The 18,831-nt window shown below is 49.0% G+C and overlaps 8 protein-coding genes across 8 annotated transcripts; 4 read left to right on the top strand and 4 right to left on the bottom strand.

Annotated features, from left to right (window-relative positions):
• Nucleotides 1–459: 459 nt before the first annotated feature.
• Nucleotides 460–1,819, bottom strand: N7509_006074 (SMP-30/gluconolactonase/LRE family protein; the record flags this gene model as incomplete). Its single annotated transcript, XM_056630711.1, has 3 exons — nucleotides 460–1,203; nucleotides 1,267–1,532; nucleotides 1,585–1,819. The coding sequence occupies 3 exons, from the start codon at nucleotides 1,817–1,819 to the stop codon at nucleotides 460–462; spliced, it is 1,245 nt and encodes a 414-aa protein (XP_056490013.1).
• Nucleotides 1,820–2,298: 479 nt separating this feature from the next.
• N7509_006073 (uncharacterized protein) lies at nucleotides 2,299–3,261 on the top strand (the record flags this gene model as incomplete). Its single annotated transcript, XM_056630710.1, has 4 exons — nucleotides 2,299–2,347; nucleotides 2,411–2,862; nucleotides 2,938–3,020; nucleotides 3,072–3,261. 4 exons carry the CDS (start codon nucleotides 2,299–2,301, stop codon nucleotides 3,259–3,261), a joined length of 774 nt encoding a protein of 257 aa, XP_056490012.1.
• A 437-nt stretch (nucleotides 3,262–3,698) lies between these two features.
• N7509_006072 (3-isopropylmalate dehydrogenase) lies at nucleotides 3,699–4,820 on the top strand (the record flags this gene model as incomplete). Its single annotated transcript, XM_056630709.1, has 1 exon — nucleotides 3,699–4,820. One exon carries the CDS (start codon nucleotides 3,699–3,701, stop codon nucleotides 4,818–4,820), a length of 1,122 nt encoding a protein of 373 aa, XP_056490011.1.
• Nucleotides 4,821–5,446: 626 nt separating this feature from the next.
• On the top strand, nucleotides 5,447–7,666 carry N7509_006071 (uncharacterized protein; the record flags this gene model as incomplete). The annotated part of the gene is made up of 3 exons (XM_056630708.1): nucleotides 5,447–6,799; nucleotides 6,914–7,510; nucleotides 7,631–7,666. The coding sequence occupies 3 exons, from the start codon at nucleotides 5,447–5,449 to the stop codon at nucleotides 7,664–7,666; spliced, it is 1,986 nt and encodes a 661-aa protein (XP_056490010.1).
• Nucleotides 7,667–8,617: 951 nt separating this feature from the next.
• Nucleotides 8,618–10,540, bottom strand: N7509_006070 (inorganic phosphate transporter; the record flags this gene model as incomplete). The annotated part of the gene is made up of 3 exons (XM_056630707.1): nucleotides 8,618–8,901; nucleotides 8,958–10,379; nucleotides 10,459–10,540. 3 exons carry the CDS (start codon nucleotides 10,538–10,540, stop codon nucleotides 8,618–8,620), a joined length of 1,788 nt encoding a protein of 595 aa, XP_056490009.1.
• Nucleotides 10,541–11,549: 1,009 nt separating this feature from the next.
• N7509_006069 (DUF92 domain-containing protein) lies at nucleotides 11,550–12,867 on the bottom strand (the record flags this gene model as incomplete). Its single annotated transcript, XM_056630706.1, has 4 exons — nucleotides 11,550–11,873; nucleotides 11,939–12,299; nucleotides 12,382–12,593; nucleotides 12,682–12,867. The coding sequence occupies 4 exons, from the start codon at nucleotides 12,865–12,867 to the stop codon at nucleotides 11,550–11,552; spliced, it is 1,083 nt and encodes a 360-aa protein (XP_056490008.1).
• Nucleotides 12,868–13,076: 209 nt separating this feature from the next.
• Nucleotides 13,077–13,874, top strand: N7509_006068 (uncharacterized protein; the record flags this gene model as incomplete). The annotated part of the gene is made up of 1 exon (XM_056630705.1): nucleotides 13,077–13,874. One exon carries the CDS (start codon nucleotides 13,077–13,079, stop codon nucleotides 13,872–13,874), a length of 798 nt encoding a protein of 265 aa, XP_056490007.1.
• Nucleotides 13,875–15,731: 1,857 nt separating this feature from the next.
• Nucleotides 15,732–18,657, bottom strand: xlnR (putative C6 transcription factor; the record flags this gene model as incomplete). The annotated part of the gene is made up of 3 exons (XM_056630704.1): nucleotides 15,732–15,875; nucleotides 15,939–18,205; nucleotides 18,258–18,657. 3 exons carry the CDS (start codon nucleotides 18,655–18,657, stop codon nucleotides 15,732–15,734), a joined length of 2,811 nt encoding a protein of 936 aa, XP_056490006.1.
• Between the last annotated feature and the right edge of the window lie 174 nt (nucleotides 18,658–18,831).

Raw genomic sequence — 18,831 nt, 5'->3', positions numbered from 1 at the left:
CCAAGCTTCGTGTTGAATAGATAATTCAAAGGAATGGGATCAAAGTGATGAGAATCGAAGAGGAAATAGTTCAAACCCCGGCCGAACCGCCCCTAAAAAGCTTGGTCACCTAGAGTTTGAGCGCATATTTCGAAAGATCGAAGGACCGGAGTCTTTGGTGGGGCTCCTGCTGAAGCTTCCCCAGAATGCCAATCCTGGGGAAATCGTGGGGTTAAAAGCTTGTCTATAATTTTCTACGCAAGTCAACGTGGCTTGCTTTCGATATCAAAATAAAATTAGCCAGGGAGCTTCTAAGATGTATCTCATAGCTGGTGGGGTGGGGATTGTGCTCATTCTCAAGTTGTCTGGTGCAACGCAAATAACAACCCTTTAAGAAACTACGGGCAATGAACCGGAAAAGGATTGGTGAATGCATCATCGGATTGCTTCTACCAGTGTGATCTATAATTTTATCCTATTCTAAGGCTCTTTAATAATCGCTCTATAAATGTATTTCTGCCCTGTCAACAACCACATTCGCTCATTTCCGCGGCGAGGGCCTTTCTCCAAGTTGAAAACAATATCATCTTGTGTATTGATCTTGCCAAGCAAATGACCAGTCTCAGGATCAATGACATCCACCCCTCCAAAAACTGCCACGAGAACATATCCATTGCGTGTGGCTTGGAGACCATCGGGCCAGCCAGTTTCGGTTTGATGAATGAGACGGGGATTTCCCAGCAGTGAGCCCTTTACATCGAACGCCCAGACGTTTCTTAGGCTGGCCGGATGATGTTCCATAGGCCTACCCGATGTCGAATTGGAGTCTGCGACGTACAGTGTCGCGCCATCGGGAGAGAAAGCAAGACCATTCGGCATGATAACAACATTGTTGGAGACGACATTCAAGGCTTTTGTTTTCATATTGAAGAAGTAGATCCCCGTGGGTACCTGTGGAGATTGTACATTGGGAAATCCTTGGTACCAGCCGTAAGGGGGATCAGTAAACCACATGTTGAATTGAGCATCAAATGCGAGGTCGTTAGGGCTGTTGAGATGCCGACCGCGGAAGTTGTTAACGACCGGGGTCGCGGTACCATCGTTGGGGTCGAGAGACCATATACCACGAGCCGAGCCACCATTAGTAGTGAGGTAGACCCTCCCTTGGTGATAACGAGCTCCGTTGATATTTGGGAGGGGCGGGTTTGTCTCAACTTTCCGGGTCTTCGATGATAGATAAATTAGCATCATCTCAAATCACTCTACATCCTTGATCGAGGAAATTACCTGAAATGTGTCCACCTCGATAGCCCAGAGCCACCCTGTAACTTGTGTATCGGAGAAAAATAGTTCATTGGTCTCTGGGACATATGCGGGAGCTTCGTGGACGGTAGGAGGTTCGCCCTCAAAAGACTGGATCCGCTCGAGCTTCGCATTCGGTCCAATAAAGTCCAAAAATGATGAGTGCCATGCAATGAAATCTGAAGACTTCAGGGTTCTCAGTGCATTTTGGAGAGTCGGCTGATCCGACTTGATATCATAAAAGGATGTTTCTGGAAATAAATTAGCTTCGACTCAATTAAAGGGTGACTCGTGTGTTCTGACTGATGTCTCCCGCTTCCCAATATCCAGGTATCACTGCAAGATTGTTCCTCACGAACGAGATAGATAATTTCTCAAATTCCGCGGGAAGAGCATTCAGAAATGGATTTTCACTGGCTAGAGTAGCTGCCTCATACACTGCGGCAACGGGTTGTTGATTCAGCCCCAGATATTCAAAGGGGGAGAATGTGGCTCCTAGCCCCAGTGCAGACAAGAAAGAAGCAGTGCTGAGATTCATTGAGTAATCCCCGACTTCAAATCAAGTCAAGATCTCCTTTATTTGTGTTCGTGGACAGAAGTCCTGGAAGGGGAGTCGGGTTGTTGTGCGGAGCGGAAGACCCACCGCGGATAATTTCCCCAGGATCGCCTTTTTCCGTTTAGCCGAGGGTTTCGCAACTCGGAGTTCTGTCTCTAGGTAAGGCTATAAGGACTTTTGTTTCAGAATTGTAAGTGCCAATTATTTCGACATCTCGAAAACTGTCTGGTTCCAAGAACCGACTGACGGAATCGGCTCAAAACACTTTCCCCACTAGCCTCTCCGGTTGTGCCCCTCACAAATGCCGACAGATGGTCAAGCACAGAGGTCTGTTCAAAGCTAAAGGCTCAATCATATAAAGAACATCTGTATCATGTTCATGACCGATATTTCAGTTAAACCTACTATTACTCTATTGCTTTCGTTGTCTCATCGACATACATATTGTAAGAATTCTCAAAATGGCCACCAAGGAAGGACGTCTCAATGGAAAGGTCGCACTTGTAACTGGTATGAAAGCCAAAAGAACTTATCAGAGCCACTTGCAGCAGGCTGATCACATTTTAAATGCAGGTGGATGTTCCGGATTTGGTGCAGCGATCGCAAAAGTATTTGCCAACGAAGGAGCAAAAGTTTTAATTGGCGACCTAAACATCGACTCTGCTGAAGCTGTCATTAATGCATGCCCTTCCGGTTCTGTTTTGGTTCAGCAGATGAATGTCACCCAGAGGGCAGACTGGGATGCTGCTTTGCAGCGTACTCTGAAAGAATTTGGTCAAATCGATATTCTGATCAACAATGCTGGAACTAGCTATAAGAACAAGCCAACACTAGACGTCACAGAAGCGGAATACGCTCGATGCTTTGATGTCAACTGCCTTGGAATCTTTCACTCCGTCTCTGCAGTTTTCCCGGTGTTCGTTAAGCAGAAGGCTGGAATTTGTATCAACATGTCGAGTTGCGGGGCTAGCAGGCCACGCCAGGGGCTCGTTTGGTATAATGCTAGCAAGGGAGCCGTTTCTAATGTGAGTATCACTGACTATATTCGAGTTCCTTCTGAAAATCTTAGTCCGCCAGTCAATATCTAATATTATCCCCAGGCAACAAAAGGGCTAGCTCTGGAATTTGGTCCCCACCAAATTCGAGTCAACTCAATCTGCCCCCTTCTTTGTGGAACTGGACTGTGAGTATCAATCTACAACAATTTCTGTATAACCATTAACATCAGGTTCAGATTTGAATCCTTCACTGGTGTTCCCGATACGCCTGAGAATCGCCAGAAATTCCTAGGCAATGTTCCTCTCGGTCGTTTAACGGAAGTGGAAGATGTTGCAAATGCAGCATTGTTTTTGGCTAGTGATGAAGGAAAGTTCCTTACTGGCGTGAATTTGGATGTTGATGGGGTAGAACAATTTAGACAGTAATCTATAGCTACATATAGACAATATATAAGGCAATCAATACAAGCATGATTGAATCTAACGAATTTCAAATTTTCCCCATCGTAAATAATGTAATGATTCTGCTTTCTGAAGTTTGGATACTATCTTCGGTGAAATGCAAGGTGAAACAGAGAAGTACGCAAAAACTTCCGAATTTCCTCTTCAAACCCCATACAAACAACGCAATCAGTATCTCCAAATATCATATCTCGGAATCTTCGTGGGGAGCGGGGCTTGAGGAGTTCATACTGGCCATTTCCCCTCCCCTCCCCTCCCCACCGCATACTCCGGGTCCGAAATGGCAGCGGCCAGTGAGGGATAAAACGGCCTGGGGAGCAGTTTGCACAAATAGGCAGTGTATCCTGACATAAATTTGAAATTACTATCTCTTCTGAACCAATTCGAATAGACTTTCAAACATGACCAAATCGAAGCCCGAGTTCAGTATTCTCGTTATCGGGGGAGACGGGATTGGCCCTGAAGTCACCGCTGAAGCTACAGCTGTTCTCGACGTGATTTCTACACATCCGAAAAGCCGCGCAGCGTTCAAACTTTTACCCCGTCTCTTTGGCGGCTGCTCGATTGACGCGCATGGTACGCCGGTGACAGATGAGGTGCTGGAAACAGGCCGCAAAGCAGATGCAATCCTCATGGGGGCAGTTGGAGGCCCAAAATGGGATGGCATGAGACGAGGATTTGAAGGCCCCGAAGGCGCCACATTGCGTCTACGTGATGTTACGCAAGTTTATGCAAACCTACGACCATGTGAATACTTTGCCGCAGGAAATAGTCCCCTCCGTGACGAACTCGTCCGTGGAGCAAAGTTCATCGTGCTACGTGAGAACTGTGGTGGTCCTTTTTACGGACCAAAGGAGGAGACACCCGACTACGCCTCTGATTTGTGGTCATATAAGCGCTCAGAAATTGAGCGCATTGCTCGCATGGCTGCTCATCTAGCTCTGTCGAGTGCTAGTCCAAAGAAAACTGTCACCAGCTGCGACAAGGCCAATGTCTTGGCTAGCTCCAGGCTCTGGAGAAAGGTTGTCCAAGAAACGATTGAGAAGGAATTTCCAGAAGTTGAGATTGTACACCAGCTTGCCGATAGTGCCACTACTCTGATGATGATGCGACCAACCCTTTTCAATGGAGTTATTCTTGCGGACAATACGTTTGGAGATATTCTTTCCGATCTCGCAGGTGTAATTCCGGGAACATTGGGTGTTCTTCCTTCTGCTTGTCTGGCTGACATTCCTGCACAAAAATGGGGAGATGACCCAGTAAAGGGATTCTACGAACCAGTGCACGGTTCAGCACCGGATATCGCAGGGAAAGGGATCGCAAACCCCATTGGCGCAATTTTGAGTGTAGCATTGATGCTCCGGTACAGCTTTGGAATGGAAGAAGAGGCTGCTGCAGTCGAAAAGGCTGTCAATTCGACACTGGATGCAGGTTTTCGAACGAAAGATATGAGAGGAACGACCTCTACCAAGGATATGGGAAGTTTAGTTCGGGAAGCATTACAGCAGCTATTAGACCAGTGAAATTATAGAAGAGCCTTAAATTTTGGGGTAGTGATAACATCGGTATTTCACAGTTAATTGGTAACAAAAACTGTTCCAGAAGTCCTTACCTAATTCTCCTTCTCGCCGATAATAAGATAAACGCGAGCAACTACACCTCTTCTTAGTTTCTCTCGATTATACAATCACTTCCAATTTTCCTTTTCAAAATATCTAATAAAAGGCATGTACTGAGGAGGTTTGGAGTGTAAACCCCGCCCCGAATTCCGATGCGGGGGTGGGGCGTTCAAAGGAGAGAAGTCCGAAGGAAAGCAGCGCGTCATGAGATGACAATCCCCACCATCCATTAGAGATATGAATATCCGTCGCATTTCCCCACTTTCATCGCCGGGAAATTAAGTATTGCAGATAGTCATGCCAGACCCCTGCAGCCCGGAAATCGCAGCGGGTTCAGTATCAGTATGTCAAGGATCAGCCAGCGATATCGGGAGGGATCCTCTAACTGTATAACCTAGAAAATCCGCAAGCAAAATAAGCGAAATTACGCGTGCGATATTTGCGGCACCAAGTTGTCACGGATCTCTCATCTCCATCGTCATCAGCTCCAGCATTCTAGGTATGTGGAGTTTGGTCAAATCGAACGCCAGATGTCTTCTTTGGTATTAACTTATGACAGCTCGAAGGAAATATTTCAATGCCATACATGCAACAAGACGTTCAACCGGAAGGATGTCTATCAGCGTCATGTTCGGGTTGTTCATGATCCAAGACAGGCAGGACAGAAGAAAAGATCAAAGAAATCATGCGAACGGTGTATTAGATACAAGCTGAAATGCAACCGTGATCTACCATGTGCCTCGTGTCTACGAAAACATGTTTCTTGCACATATGAAACCACTTCGTCTGGATTGGCCATTCAGCCACAGCCACAGTCGCTCGCTCTGCCTCAACTGCCTTGGGATGCTGACAATGACGAAAGAGATTCAATACGACACGACCAGCCTTCGCCAGGTTACGAATCTACCGGCTCTTATCTGGAAGGTGAATTTCCAGAGTCTTCTGGCTCGCTGGCCAGGATTCGAGACACTGTCAATACGCCCACTCTACGAAACTATTCAGCAAACAGTTTGAAGCAGCCGAGACCGGACTTTCTGCATGCCAATTTGCCCCAGCAACCAGCGGCTATGGACCCCCAGGACTATACCCCGGCTCCGTTTCTGCCAAGGGACTCCCCTTATTCTGCCTTGCAGATCAACCAGGAGCTATTAGGATCAACAGCAGATGTAGAAAACTACGAATGGCTGGATCATCTCTCACTCGATCTCGAAGCATTCGATAGCAGTTTCTTTAGAGCATCTAAGATGGATTGGCTGGGGGGCGAAACAGATGTTTCGCCACCTGTTTCTGGTGATATGCAGATATTTTGCAACGATGAGCCTTTCAATAGAGATGGTTTAGTCCCTCAACCTATATCAATCGATCAACCTTTTACCCCAATATTGGGAGCTGAACAACCGCAACTCAATCCTGACAACTCAGACAAGAACGAGCATGAATCCTGGCCCGGTATTCTGGATCGTGGGGGCAACGAGTCTTGGCCTTTTGATTATACATCAAATAAGGGCTTCCGAAAAATACAGCTTCCTCCACTCCGAGAAGTACTTGAACAGACAATGGGAAATATACCAACTACTAAGTCTGGTACAGCCAAGGATCTCGTCAAGGTACTTTCGAATCCATTTATCCCATCTTTAAACGATAGTGCGGGACTGGAGGTGCTTCCGACGATTACATTTCTTGGGGAGTTAGTCAAAACCTACTTTGCAGAGTTTCACCCAGCCTTTTCAATTGTTCATCTGCCAACTTGGCGTATTGAAAAATGCCCAGCTGCATTGGTGGCCGCCATGGCATGCATAGGAGCGTCGTATTCAACTGCCGAGGGAACCCAAAGGGTAGCTCCAATACTGGCGGAAATCACTCAACGTAGTCTTTTTTGGATGGTATGTATACCTTGCGACTTCGAATATCCCATTATCTAACTCTTTAAAAAGGGTCAATCTGACAGCAGATCATATCGAAATCCAGTATACATCGCTGCGTCATGCCTCCATCAGATATACGCGTTGGGGTCTGGGAACCGCCGCTTATACGAGCTTGCTGACGCGTCAAGGGGACTTCTTGCCACAGGGTTGAGAGAGCTAGGCGTGTTATCTTCGGATGCAGCTCAAAGTGACAATATTTCATGTGACTTCCAACATCTTAAAAGGATGGATCCATCGACACTCGAACGCGCCTGGAATTGTTGGCGCGATACTGAGTTTGAAAGGCGTGTTGCATGGTCGGTCTTTGAGTTTGATTGCACTATGTCTACGCTCACTAGCAAAAGAGGAGTTTTCGGCGTCTCGGAACTCCCAATGAAAGCACCATGCTCAGAGAACTTATGGGAGGCTCCTTCAGCAAATGCATGGGCTTCGGTAGCCTCCTTCTCCACAAGTCTTCAAAGTGACATTCCATTTTATCCATTACTCCAGAACATCATCGCTCAGAGAGAAATTCCAAATACGACACCTACTTGGGCTAAACGAATATGCTCATTGGTAATCAGTCGTCTTCTTGGTGACCTGCGCGAGATCGAGGATATTTCATCCTCGAAAGTTTTGGGCCTCTCGTCCCTGGTCGATGTCCACAAGAAAACCAGAGAAAATCTTCTGGTGAGTCTCTCAGGAATGAGCAATTCTTTGTCTCGACCAACCTGTGTAAATGAAATGGTGAATATTAAGTGAGTCCCTGATATTCTCATCTGGTGATGGCTTCTAACTCTGTTCTGATAGCGTCGCTTGCTCGACGGCGCATTACGCCTACCTTAGCAGTGGTGGCGAAACAATGGACCTGGTCACTTTCATATTCCGCCATAATTATGCGTGGAAACACGGTTCGTCAGCTGCACAACTTAATAAAGAGCTCTCTAGAGCCAGGTCCCATCTTCGTCTTCGATTTGCTCGCAATCCAGTTGCAACACGCCGATCCGTTCATCATGCAGCCTTAGTAGTAGCCATATCCCGCGACTGCACCAGCTTCACACCATGCGAAACCATGCGTGTATTTTTCTCATTCGCTTTCCTTCTAGCTTTTGTCAAGTTTTTCCCTTTTGATGAGGGCCCAGTGGCTGCACATGGAACCTCAACAATAAGATTGGATGAGTCACCCCTGGAGCAAATTCAGACAAGAGATGACCCTGGGAAAGTAGAGAAATGGATAGAGCACGGTGGACCTGCCTCACTTGGTTCAGTGGATAATATTTGTGATGCACATAGTCTTGGCACTCTGAGAGAAGATGCTCTTAGAGCTATGGATCATCTTAGAGTATGGGGGCTGGCAAAGAAGTTTCATCGGGTCTTGCAGAGCTTCAACAATGATTGATTAAATCAGCTCTGGAGTGTATCTTCAAGTTATATTCATATGGTGCGTACTAGGGATTTTATAGCCGACGAAAGAAACAACTTGTACTACTACTAAAGTGACAAAGGGAGAATGATAGTCACTACTAGCACTACTATAGTTCCAAATCATTGGCCGAAGTCAAACTGGTCAGTAGTTACAAGCTATTCATCATGTACTATGTTAAGTATTTTAGGGTTCAGAACTTGCAAGCGAATTCAACCAGAGAATTACGATGTAAAAATTGGAAATTGAATGTAAAGGTAGACCAGAATTCAGTTTTTGTCTGGCAATATGAAATTAAATGCAAAGGATATCAACTCTATGAAATTATTATGACAACAACAACAGCCAAGCGGCTACTCGTCACCCATCAATGCTTAAAAGTGGGGAGCATTGAGGAACAGACCCATCAGACATCCACCGAGAGTGCCAGCGATAGGGATAGTCATGATCCACGCAAGCAACAAAAGACCAACACGCTGGAAGTTAACAGCCTTGAGGGATCCGTTGCAGAGACCGACGCCAACGGTGGCACCAGTGATACACATCGAGGTAGAGACAGGGAGGGAGTATTGAGAGAATACAAGGACAGTGATGGCAGCACCCATTTCCATGGAGGAACCACGGCTGGGGGAGTGATAGGTGATCTTGTTACCCATGACTGTTTATAGTTGTTAGCAATTGTGACTTCAAACTGGGGATGGAAATGGAACTTACCCTTCATGATGTTGTAACCGTAGGTGCAGAGACCGAGAGAAATACAGATAGCAAGAACAGCCAGTTGCCAGACGGGAACAGGGGCCTTGGCAGCAGTGGTCTCACCAGTCGACCAGGCAGCATAGATAGCAGCCCAGGGGCCGACGGAGTTACCGATATCGTTGGCACCGTGAGCGAAGGAAGCAGTGCAGGCAGTGAGAACCTGGACGAAAGAGTAGGTGTGCTCAACCTCGTTGGGGTACTTCTCGGCAGCGGCATAGACACGCTTCATACGCTCACCCTCGGGGGTACCGGCAATACCAGACTGGGCAGTGTGAATATCGTAGTGAACACCGTACAGGAGACCGCAGACGATCATGGGAGGAATGCGCTTGAAGAAGGTGGCCATGTTGCGGATCTCGTAGATCTCACCGGCTCCCATGGGGTTGTCGCGAAGGAAGCGCATCGCCCAGCCCAGGGGTCCGCGGCTCTGCAGAAGCTTTTGACGGTGACGCTCCTCGGACTGAGCCATGATTTCCTTGTAGCTCAGTTGGGCAGACTCGGCGTTGACGAGCTGCTTCTCCTTGTCGCTGGTGCGGGGGTTCTTGTCGTCCTCATCAATGGAACCGGCGTGGGTAGAGGTTTCGTAGTCCTCATCATCCTGGACGACGGCATAGTTGGGAACCTTGGCAGCCTCGCCAGTGGTAGGGACGGGACGGTTGAGCAACAGGGGACCCAGAATAAACATCCACCACTTGACGGAGTGATCCCTGTTGAGGATGCGAGCCTTGACGAAGGGGACGAAAAAGATGATGGAAAGAAGGCAGACACCGAATCCGGTACCCAGAGTCACAGCAATAATATACCAAGCGGGCTTCTTGCTCAAGCCCAGGTTGGGAGAGCCCTTGTAGACAATGGAGAGAGTACAGATGGTGGCGGCGATCAGGAACCAGAAGGGAGAGCTGTAGACAGCCCAGGGGACGGGGTTCTTGCGCATGTGGACGACGACCTTGATGAGGGTGAAGATGATGGCTCCAAAGCAACCCGAGATGACGGGGGCCATTCCCAGACCAGCGAAGATAGCACCCAGACCCTTTCCGTTGTTCCAACCCCACTGAACCTGAGAAGCACCAACAGTCGCAACACCAACACCAGCAACGGCCGAGATGAGAGAGTAGGTCGAGGAGACGTGAGCCGAGTGCTTGGTGCACCACATGACCCAGGAGGAGGCGGCAGCCAGGGCAATGGTGAAGGCCATCATCTGAACAGGAGCATTGCCCTGGAAAGCTGTGCTGGGAATGATACCGTTCTTGATCGTCTCGGCAGTACGAGCACCGACTGTGACTGCACCCAGGAACTCGAAGATCGTGCCAAGAACCATGGCCTGTCTGTAGGAGACGGAACGAGAGGAAACACTGGTTGCCCAGGAGTTTGCCACATCGTCTATGGTAGTAGTGAATTAGTATCATGGGGAACTAATAATCAATTTAATGATTGTATGGATGATCTGGTTTTCGCTTACTGGCACCGTTGTTGTAGGCATCAAGGAAGGCAAACAGAGTGCCGATGGCGAAGACATAGTCGTACTCGTGGAGATACACCATCTTGACTGTGGGATTGGCAGTGGCCAAGGATTTGATTGATCAACAGTGAGAAGTACGATTTCCGGCAGAGAAGCGCAGATGGAAGGGTTTATGTACAAAAGTATCCCAGGGTGTTCGCTTCTGCCTCTCGGCGAGAAACGCCGCATGGCGCGCCGTACATTGCCACAGATTCACGACCACACCTGCCATAAGCAGGTTGACAGACCACACGTGCGTCTGCGACTCGCGATATTGGCCTCACAAGCATCTTTCGAAGACATCTTGGCAGGTTTCTAGTGTCGAAGTCAGAGGTTCGGTGGCGCGCAAATGAGGGAGGGTATCGGGGCGAAATCACGCAATGGGAATGTAGCCAAGACACTGTGAGGGCAATTTCTCCTGGAAACAAGTCAGTTCGAAGCAAATTTGGCGACCTTGGCGGAACTTGGCGAAGCTGGGCGTTGGCGTCGTCTTTATAGTACCAAACGGAGATATTGTAGAAGTAAAGTTGGATCTGGCAGGAGGTGGATCTGATGTTGGAACATCATTGATATGATTGGCTAAGACAAGGCTTGGCAATACTGGGGCCGCAGGGACCACTTCCTATAAGATGGAGAGATGAACACACGTGGGGTGGGGACTCTTCTCACTGGTGAATAGTATGGAAATATTGCACAGAAAGTAATCACTGCAATGAAACATGCCCCGGTTCTCGTGTTCTAGAAGAGGCTTTGCCCCGGGGGCGGGTTACAGCAGGGAATGTGTTCGTATCTCTGAGTTTAGTACTCCGTACAGAGGATAGAGTACCACAACAGGACGCAATGGGTTAAATTAGTGGTTCGCTTATATCGAGGCTGTTCATAGTAGTATGCATGTGGTCTCCCAGTCGAGAGTACCCCGTCCAATTCAATTACTGGCTCCCGAGGCGCAGAGAGTACTCGTAGTCTCGTAACTATGTATAATGGTAAGTGCAACTGTATTGGGTAGATCACATCTACCCACGCTCCATCGGTTCCATCGACGTGAAACGCCTTTACCACAACTCCTGCAGCTCGACCCCCCAAACCCACTGGGCAATGCCCATCGCCCCCACACTCATCAACACGGCCATGAGCACGTTCACTCCATTGTTGTCCAACCAGTCGTGCCCGCTTTCGATCCGGCGGCTCTCATGACCTTCCTGATGCGCCCGATCCGTCTGACTGCTGCTCACGGAGGTGCCCGTTACTCGGCTTCCCCGAAGCGTTGCCGCTTTAGCCACTGATTCGGTCGTGCCCAGGTGGGTACTGCTAGTCGATTCCCCCGATGGACTAAGAACAGCACCGGCAGGTTTGGTGGATCCCGGGTGAATCAGGACCTGCGTGAACATTAGATGGCTGGCACGTGGGACACGCGACACAGGGAACTGGAAGGGAAACTTACCTTGCGCCCACCACTGCCTTCTACGACCTTGCCACTTCGCTTGTCGACCACACTGGCTTGCAATAGACCTCCCAATAAGCTGTCCAACACACTTCCTAGCAACCCCCAGAAGCTCAGAGCTACCGTCCACACAGCCCGATCTCGTATTCCAAACTGTGAGCAGAATGGCAACAAGATGGCAGATGTCAGGGCGATAGTGAATGAGCCAAGCAATCCGGCCCCAAGCCCAGTGGCAGTCACGCCCCCATTGGTACCGGGAGGCACTTCGCGAAGTGTAAGTGAAGTGATGAGACGTGGTTTGGACTTGGAGAGAATGCCCAGCTCGGAAGAGAAGGTATCAGCTGCGACTGCTGCATAGTTCCTATTGAGGATCCGCGTAAAAAGTCAGTGATCAAGCCAGGAAGTATGCCTCAAGGCAAGACCGGTGAGGGTCAACAACATACGCAACGATTCCGACCATCAAGATATCCGCCGCGCTGTGACCGAGAGAGAAACATGATTCAACGGGGTTCCTCGCTAGTACAATGGTGTGTGCAATACTGAGAACAGTTGCAACTACTGAGTTTGCCAGGACCTGGACGTGCGTGCGTGGGCCTTCTCCCCCCTCTGCACCGGTCGCGGAGAGGGTCAGGCGTGCTTTGATGTCGTGTTTGACCTAAGGGCACAAGATGTCAGCATCATTCGGGTGCAAAGAAGGGGTTCCGGGAATCCAAATTTGACTAAATCGTGGTGATATTGAGTACCTTTGTAGCTTTTGTGCCCCCATAATAAAAGACCGCGAGCAACCAGAAAGGTGTCGACCACGGGTGTAGCGCGTGTGCAGTCGCTGACACGCCAGCGACGACCAGACCGAGAGAGGTGAGCGACTTGCGAGCCCAGGCGCGGTACACCAAAGCAGCGACGGCTAAGATACCGATTAAAGGCTTCATGGAGGGCGGATGTGGGGGAGTTGAGTTGGGTTTGGTTGAAGTGACGTGTGAAACATTCTGCTAGGCTCGTGCGAGGAGAGCTTGAGTGGGGCAAGGCAGGTGATTCTCCAATTTGGGGTACACCTACACCCTACTACTACCATTACACCAACATTCTGTATACTTCTCGCCACACACTCTCTTCTTCATTTACAGGAAATTCTCACACTATGCAAAGCGGTATACCAATCCTCCCGCCAGAAATTCTCCTCCTTATAGCCCGACTATTAGGCCCGTGGGACTTGATCCACCTTGCACGCGCCATCCCGGGCATGGAGCGCCTATACAAACCGAAATATTGGGTTCCGATCAAGGATGAAGCAGGCGATACGATGTTCCATAAAGCTGCTACTGATGGATGTATCGATATCATTGAGTCCCTACTCTCCAAGGATTTCGATCTCACCATACAGAATTATCGAGGATATACCGCTCTGCACTGTGCGTGCCAAGGTGGCCAATATAACATCGCACGGCTATTGCTAGATTCTGGTCTTGGTCCAGATATTTCCGCCCAGGGCGGGGTTAGGGCAATTAATCTGGCTGTTCATGAGCAGGCTATGCAGCTAGTTCGCCTTTTGCTCGAACATCAGGCCGATATATCCGTGTGCACTGCAGGTGATTATTCTATCCTTCACTGGTCGGCTTCGATTCAAGGCTCGTCTATCACCAAGACACTTCTCAATGAAGGGGCAGATTTAACGAAAGAAGATGTTTTTGGTTGTACGCCTTTACACTGGGCGGCAGCAGAAGGGAACATGGATATCGTAATGTTATTCTTGAAAGCTGGTTCTAATCCCTCCTCGATTGATCACGATGGGAATACTGCTGCCGATATAGCAGAACAACAGGGCTTTCTATCAATATCCAGGATGATAGGAAATTTCCAACCACCCCCGAACTCTCTACATTCAATTCTTGGTGAATATATCTTGAGTTTTGCGAGAAGAGCCCTCGGGTGGGTATAGTTGACCGTGGTACTGGCTGATTCAAACTCTTTTTGCACCGGATTTACAGAGCCCTGAGCTATTAATAAATGGTGTGAATATTATGTACAATATGGAACACAATTTCTTCTGAAATATCCGATAGGTATCCGCACTTATGGGATCTCCAGGTTCCAAGGTTGTGGGTTGCAGTTGGGTCCCTAGATCCTCAAATGTGCTATCACAAGTGAAACGCACTATTATTCTCAATTGGTTCACAAAATCGCCACAGTCCAGCCTTAACAGCAGCGTCTCGCACCGAGACCAGTTCATCATCCCGCACAGCACGATTTATTTCCGCATACCGGGTTTCTTCCATTGCATTCTCCCCAGTTTCCCCCATGCGTACGCGTCTAGTCACTCGTCTCTTCTTTCCCTACATGTGCATCGGGATGGTACTGCTCCATGATATGCACATAGAGATCTGTAGACACGTTTTCTGCGAGCCAGCGCATGATTTCTCTTCCTTCATCCTCTTTTCCGGGCATAACTAAGTGGCGTAGCAGGACGCCTTTCTTAGCAATACCGTCCGACGTGAATGATAAGTCACCGACTTGTCGATGCATTTCTTTAATACTCTCCATTGCGGTTGGTGTGTAGTTCTCTGCCTTCAGGAGTCGTTTCGATGTACTGCTCTTCCATACCTTGAAGTCCGGTAGGTATATGTCGACCAGTCCATCTAGAAGCTTCAATGAGTCCAGTGAGTCAAACGATGACGAATTGTAGATAATCGGGGTTCGCAAGCCCATGTCTCGTGCCGTCAGAATAGATAAGGCAACTTGTGGAACAACATGCTCTGGTGTGACTAGATTTATGTTGTGGACGTTACCAATCTGCTGGAGCTTTATGTACCATTCCGCCAGCTCTTCGGGCGTTAAGTCAAACCCGTTGCGTTGGTGGGAAATATCCTGGACATTTTAATTAGTACTTGTTCGATATAAGGGCTGAAATTGCGGCACCGTCATACATGATTCTGACAGAACACGCAGCGGAGGTTACACCCCGAAAAGAAAACCGATCCGCTGCCGTGAAAGCCCTGAATACATGGCTCTTCTCCACGGTGCGGCGCTATTACGTTGACCTTCGCTGTCTCCGCGCCGATCAAACACATTCCAGTAGTTTCATATCGATTGACTCCACATTTTCGGGGGCATAGATTACATTCTCGCAGATGCGCATATGCATGGGATCGCTTCTTAGCCGCTTCGACGGACGTCAAAAGCTGGTATCGGGGAAGGTAGTCATCGAGAAGGAAGGCAGAGGGTATCCCCAGAAATCGTCGAGTAACTGGTGAAGGACCATGGAAGGAGAACTGCGGGGTCGGGAGAAGCCTACGTCGGCAAGATCTGGCGATGAGCGTCATGGTGTAATTCATCGGTCCATTTCTTTTCATCGCTATCAAAACAAGAGCTTCAGATAAGCCTGAATGGGATCGAGAATATGTTCAGCCCTAGGGTGGTAGTATGCAGAGAAATGATCGGCTTATCTCATCAGTAACGTCATAGGATCATGCGAGCCCAATGGGGAAATTGGAGAAGGTCAACAGAGGAATCAGCTATTTTCTTTACTGCTGGATAGCTTCAGAAGGTCCGAATGATGAATAGATATCGACATAGAATTTTGTCAAGGGTATTCCATATACGTAGAATCAAGAATATGCAAGAAATAAACCCTATCCTCCTGCGCCTGGGTATGTATGTATGTCCAGCATCCAAGGAAAAGCAACAATAATATACAAAAATAAAAGATGAAGGAGTTATCCGTCCGCATTAATTTAAACGGCAGACAAATTGGCAAGTGGTACGAGAAAATTAATTCCGGTAGGCACATCACCAGTCCTCACAAAGCAAGACCACTGCCATCTCCGCTCCAGCGATAGAGCGCGAGTACTTCCCGCCTGCGTTGTTGTTGCTCACCAAAGTCTTCGGGAACACGACCACGGACTTGAGCGAGAGCTGAGCGCATCACCTTTCGGAAAGTCCGCTAGAAACAGAAATATTAGCTTGGGTTTACGGGAAGTTGTAGACCAAGGAAAAGGGGGCTTACCTGATATTCCGTATTCAGAGTAACAACACAAGCTTCGTGCGCTCGTACGATAGTCTCACAGGCCCTGACAACGCTCGGGCTAGCGTCACCTTGTAATTTGTCGGCCGTCAAAAGTAGCAAGAAACTGCCTTGTAGTAGATAAATGCCAAAGAAGAAAGGCATGAAACTCAAGTCTGGATCAAAATCCAAAATTTCAGAAGCGGCTTCTGCTGCACTAACCGCATGACCCATGGCGGAGATGAACGAATCGGATGAAATCCAGAGGTCGTTATCATCAAGTAAATTGATGGGATCCCATTTACCAGCCAAGAGAATATGACAGACGTGCATAATATGCGTACCATACGCGACAACCATCTTGGTATGGACGATGGACTGGCTAGCATGCGAACCGACCGTGCTACTTGATCGCCCAGAAGGACTGACATGGTTGAGGTGGGAGCCTTCCATGATCGCATCGTTATCAGCATTCCCGAGAGCCAGTGAGCTAGTGTATCGAGCCTCAAACTCCTTCAAGCTCTGCGCATATACATCTAGCTGTCGAGTGATCTCCATCGCCTGGATTTCTGACTCGCCGCTGTTGCGGAAATGAAGGCCGAACCGCGGGTGATTTCGAGCATGTTGCAGGTCCACGATTTCTCCGAGGATAGACATAAGAGGTAGAAAGTAGCCGAACGTACTATGGCTGGTACACTCAAATGCCGGGCCAGCACGCCGGTAACTGGCGGTTGAAAAGTCACCTGCCTGCCAAATGTCATCGTTCATTGGTTGAAGCAACCCTTCACATTCCTTATCCAACAATGTAAGAGGGCGGTTATAGCAAAGTGCAAGATGTCTGTCCATGACGTATAGTAACCACCAAATTCGACGGCGTTCTTCACGTTCCTCTTCAGTCAGGTTAACCGCCGAGCTACCAGTTCCGTTGCCCATGGGATTTAAAAGCGATGACGGCTGCTTTTTGATTCCATTCATGTCGAGGTCTGATTCACGCTCTAGCTCACCATCTTGCTTAGACGTGGCATTTGTTGGCAACTCCCGGCCTAACTTGAGTTCTCGTGCTAGAGACCATGCAGCTGTCCACCAGCGCATACTGGCTGCTTTGTACTCACTGGCCGATACAACGGTAGCCAGATGGACATAAGTCGCAACGTCATCCACTGCGCCTGTCGCACTGCTCTGTGCACCCAATTGATCCATAGAGACACCAAATCCTCCCAGAGCCACTCCATTGATGACCATGTTTGCTGCATAGTTGGGGGACGCCTCCCCGGTAGCGGGTCCATGGATAAGAGGTCGGAGTAGACCAACGGTCAATTCCAGCAATTTTTGACAGACCCGCCCTCGCGCAGACGGAGGTGATGTCAAGAATGCGGCCTCGCTCGTCTGGGCGCCTACCCAGAGCATACTAGCAAGGAGACCAGGACTGCACATTCTGGGTTTTGTCGGATGGAGGAAGGACTGCTTGCGAAAAACGAACCCAACGACGTAAGGCGATAGTGGTGAGAGATGAGAGGAGAATGAGCTGGCAAAATAGACATCCAGGAGATCACATGCGAGTGACTGGGGGATTATTGAAGCGATATGAGGAAGTACAGGTTGCAAGACGGGGTATCTCAATGAACTGGAAAATGGAGCCATGCTGAAAGACGGAAAATTAGCAGGTGACGGTGACGGTAGGGGAAGCCAGCTAGGCGATTGAGCTGGCGGAGAAAATCCCAAGAAAGGCGCAGATTGATTGTCTGTTCCGCTCATCCGGAATTGATTCATCGAGGGATGGCCTGCATCTTGAGAATTCATCAAATTATATGCCCCATCGTTGTAGCTCGATCCAAATCCTTGTGGATTGAGTAATGTAGATGGTGATCGGGAGTTGCCATTTTGGTGCATCATTTGCAGAGAGCGGAGATCAGGGACAATGGGTGGCCGGTTTGGCTCGGACGTATTGCCATAGTGTAAAGACATGCCGTCGATGTTTGATGCTGTCGATTGCTGTGAATGTGTATTCTGCTGCATTCTCAACATCTCAGGGGCGCTTGTGTTTCGCAAATGGGCCGGCGTAGCGTCTGGCATAGCCCGGGCGGCATCGAAGGCCGTGTCGTACGGTCCATTGGCTTCCTGGGATTGGCCATTTGGTGAATCCGCTTGCACAGAAACATTATCTTTGATCTTTTTGTCGTTATAACTTATGCCTGATGTCGCAAGATCCTTCTTCGAGGCTTTCCCCCGTTTTTTACGTTCTCGGGCGTACTCGCAACTGAGTCCAAACTCTGAAATTTGTTAGCGCGGCCACAATTGTTTTTCATCGTGGGAAAAGACTACCGAGGCAGTGCGCGCAGGGTTGTTGCCCATCGCATTTGGTGCGCAGCTGATTGCATTGGTCGCAGGCTCGACTTATTCTTCGACGAACTGCAGTCGCAGACGAGGACTTGCGAATGGTTGATCGGGCTTCCGCTAGAGTGTCCCGGGACTGTGATGACTCTCTTCCGGGTACATGGGAGTCATTTTGTTCACTGTAAGATGGCAGCACATCGGGTTCGGTCGAGGTGTTCGACGCGGTGCCTGCTTGGCGTGCCAGCTGCAGTTGCTCAAAGGCATACTGCGACCCTTCTGCGAGAGTATCGAGACCGGGGGTTTGCGACTGGGCCATTCGAATGGTTTGCGACCGGGCCGAGAAAGGGGAGTAGGAACTGGCGACAGATCGGAGGGGGGCCGCCGACATGCTTCTCCGAAGAGTTAGGCTTCGGGCAGCATGGGGCCGAATATATCAGCGCGGTATTTGCTTCCTGTTTTTTTCGTCACGAGAGTTGAAGGACAGCGTCAGGACATGGAGAGCGTTGAGTGACAGAATGTACCCCGGACGGCGGTGGAAGGTGACGGGACGATCCGATCTTTG

The sequence above is a fragment of the Penicillium cosmopolitanum genome (assembly GCF_028827165.1).
Source record: "Penicillium cosmopolitanum strain IBT 29677 chromosome Unknown utg000006l:49.0-5199605.0:1.0-5204138.0, whole genome shotgun sequence".
In the NCBI taxonomy this organism is placed as follows: domain Eukaryota; kingdom Fungi; phylum Ascomycota; class Eurotiomycetes; order Eurotiales; family Aspergillaceae; genus Penicillium; species Penicillium cosmopolitanum.
The sequence above is the reverse complement of the archived record's forward strand: the minus strand, read 5'-3'. Positions and strand labels throughout refer to the sequence as shown.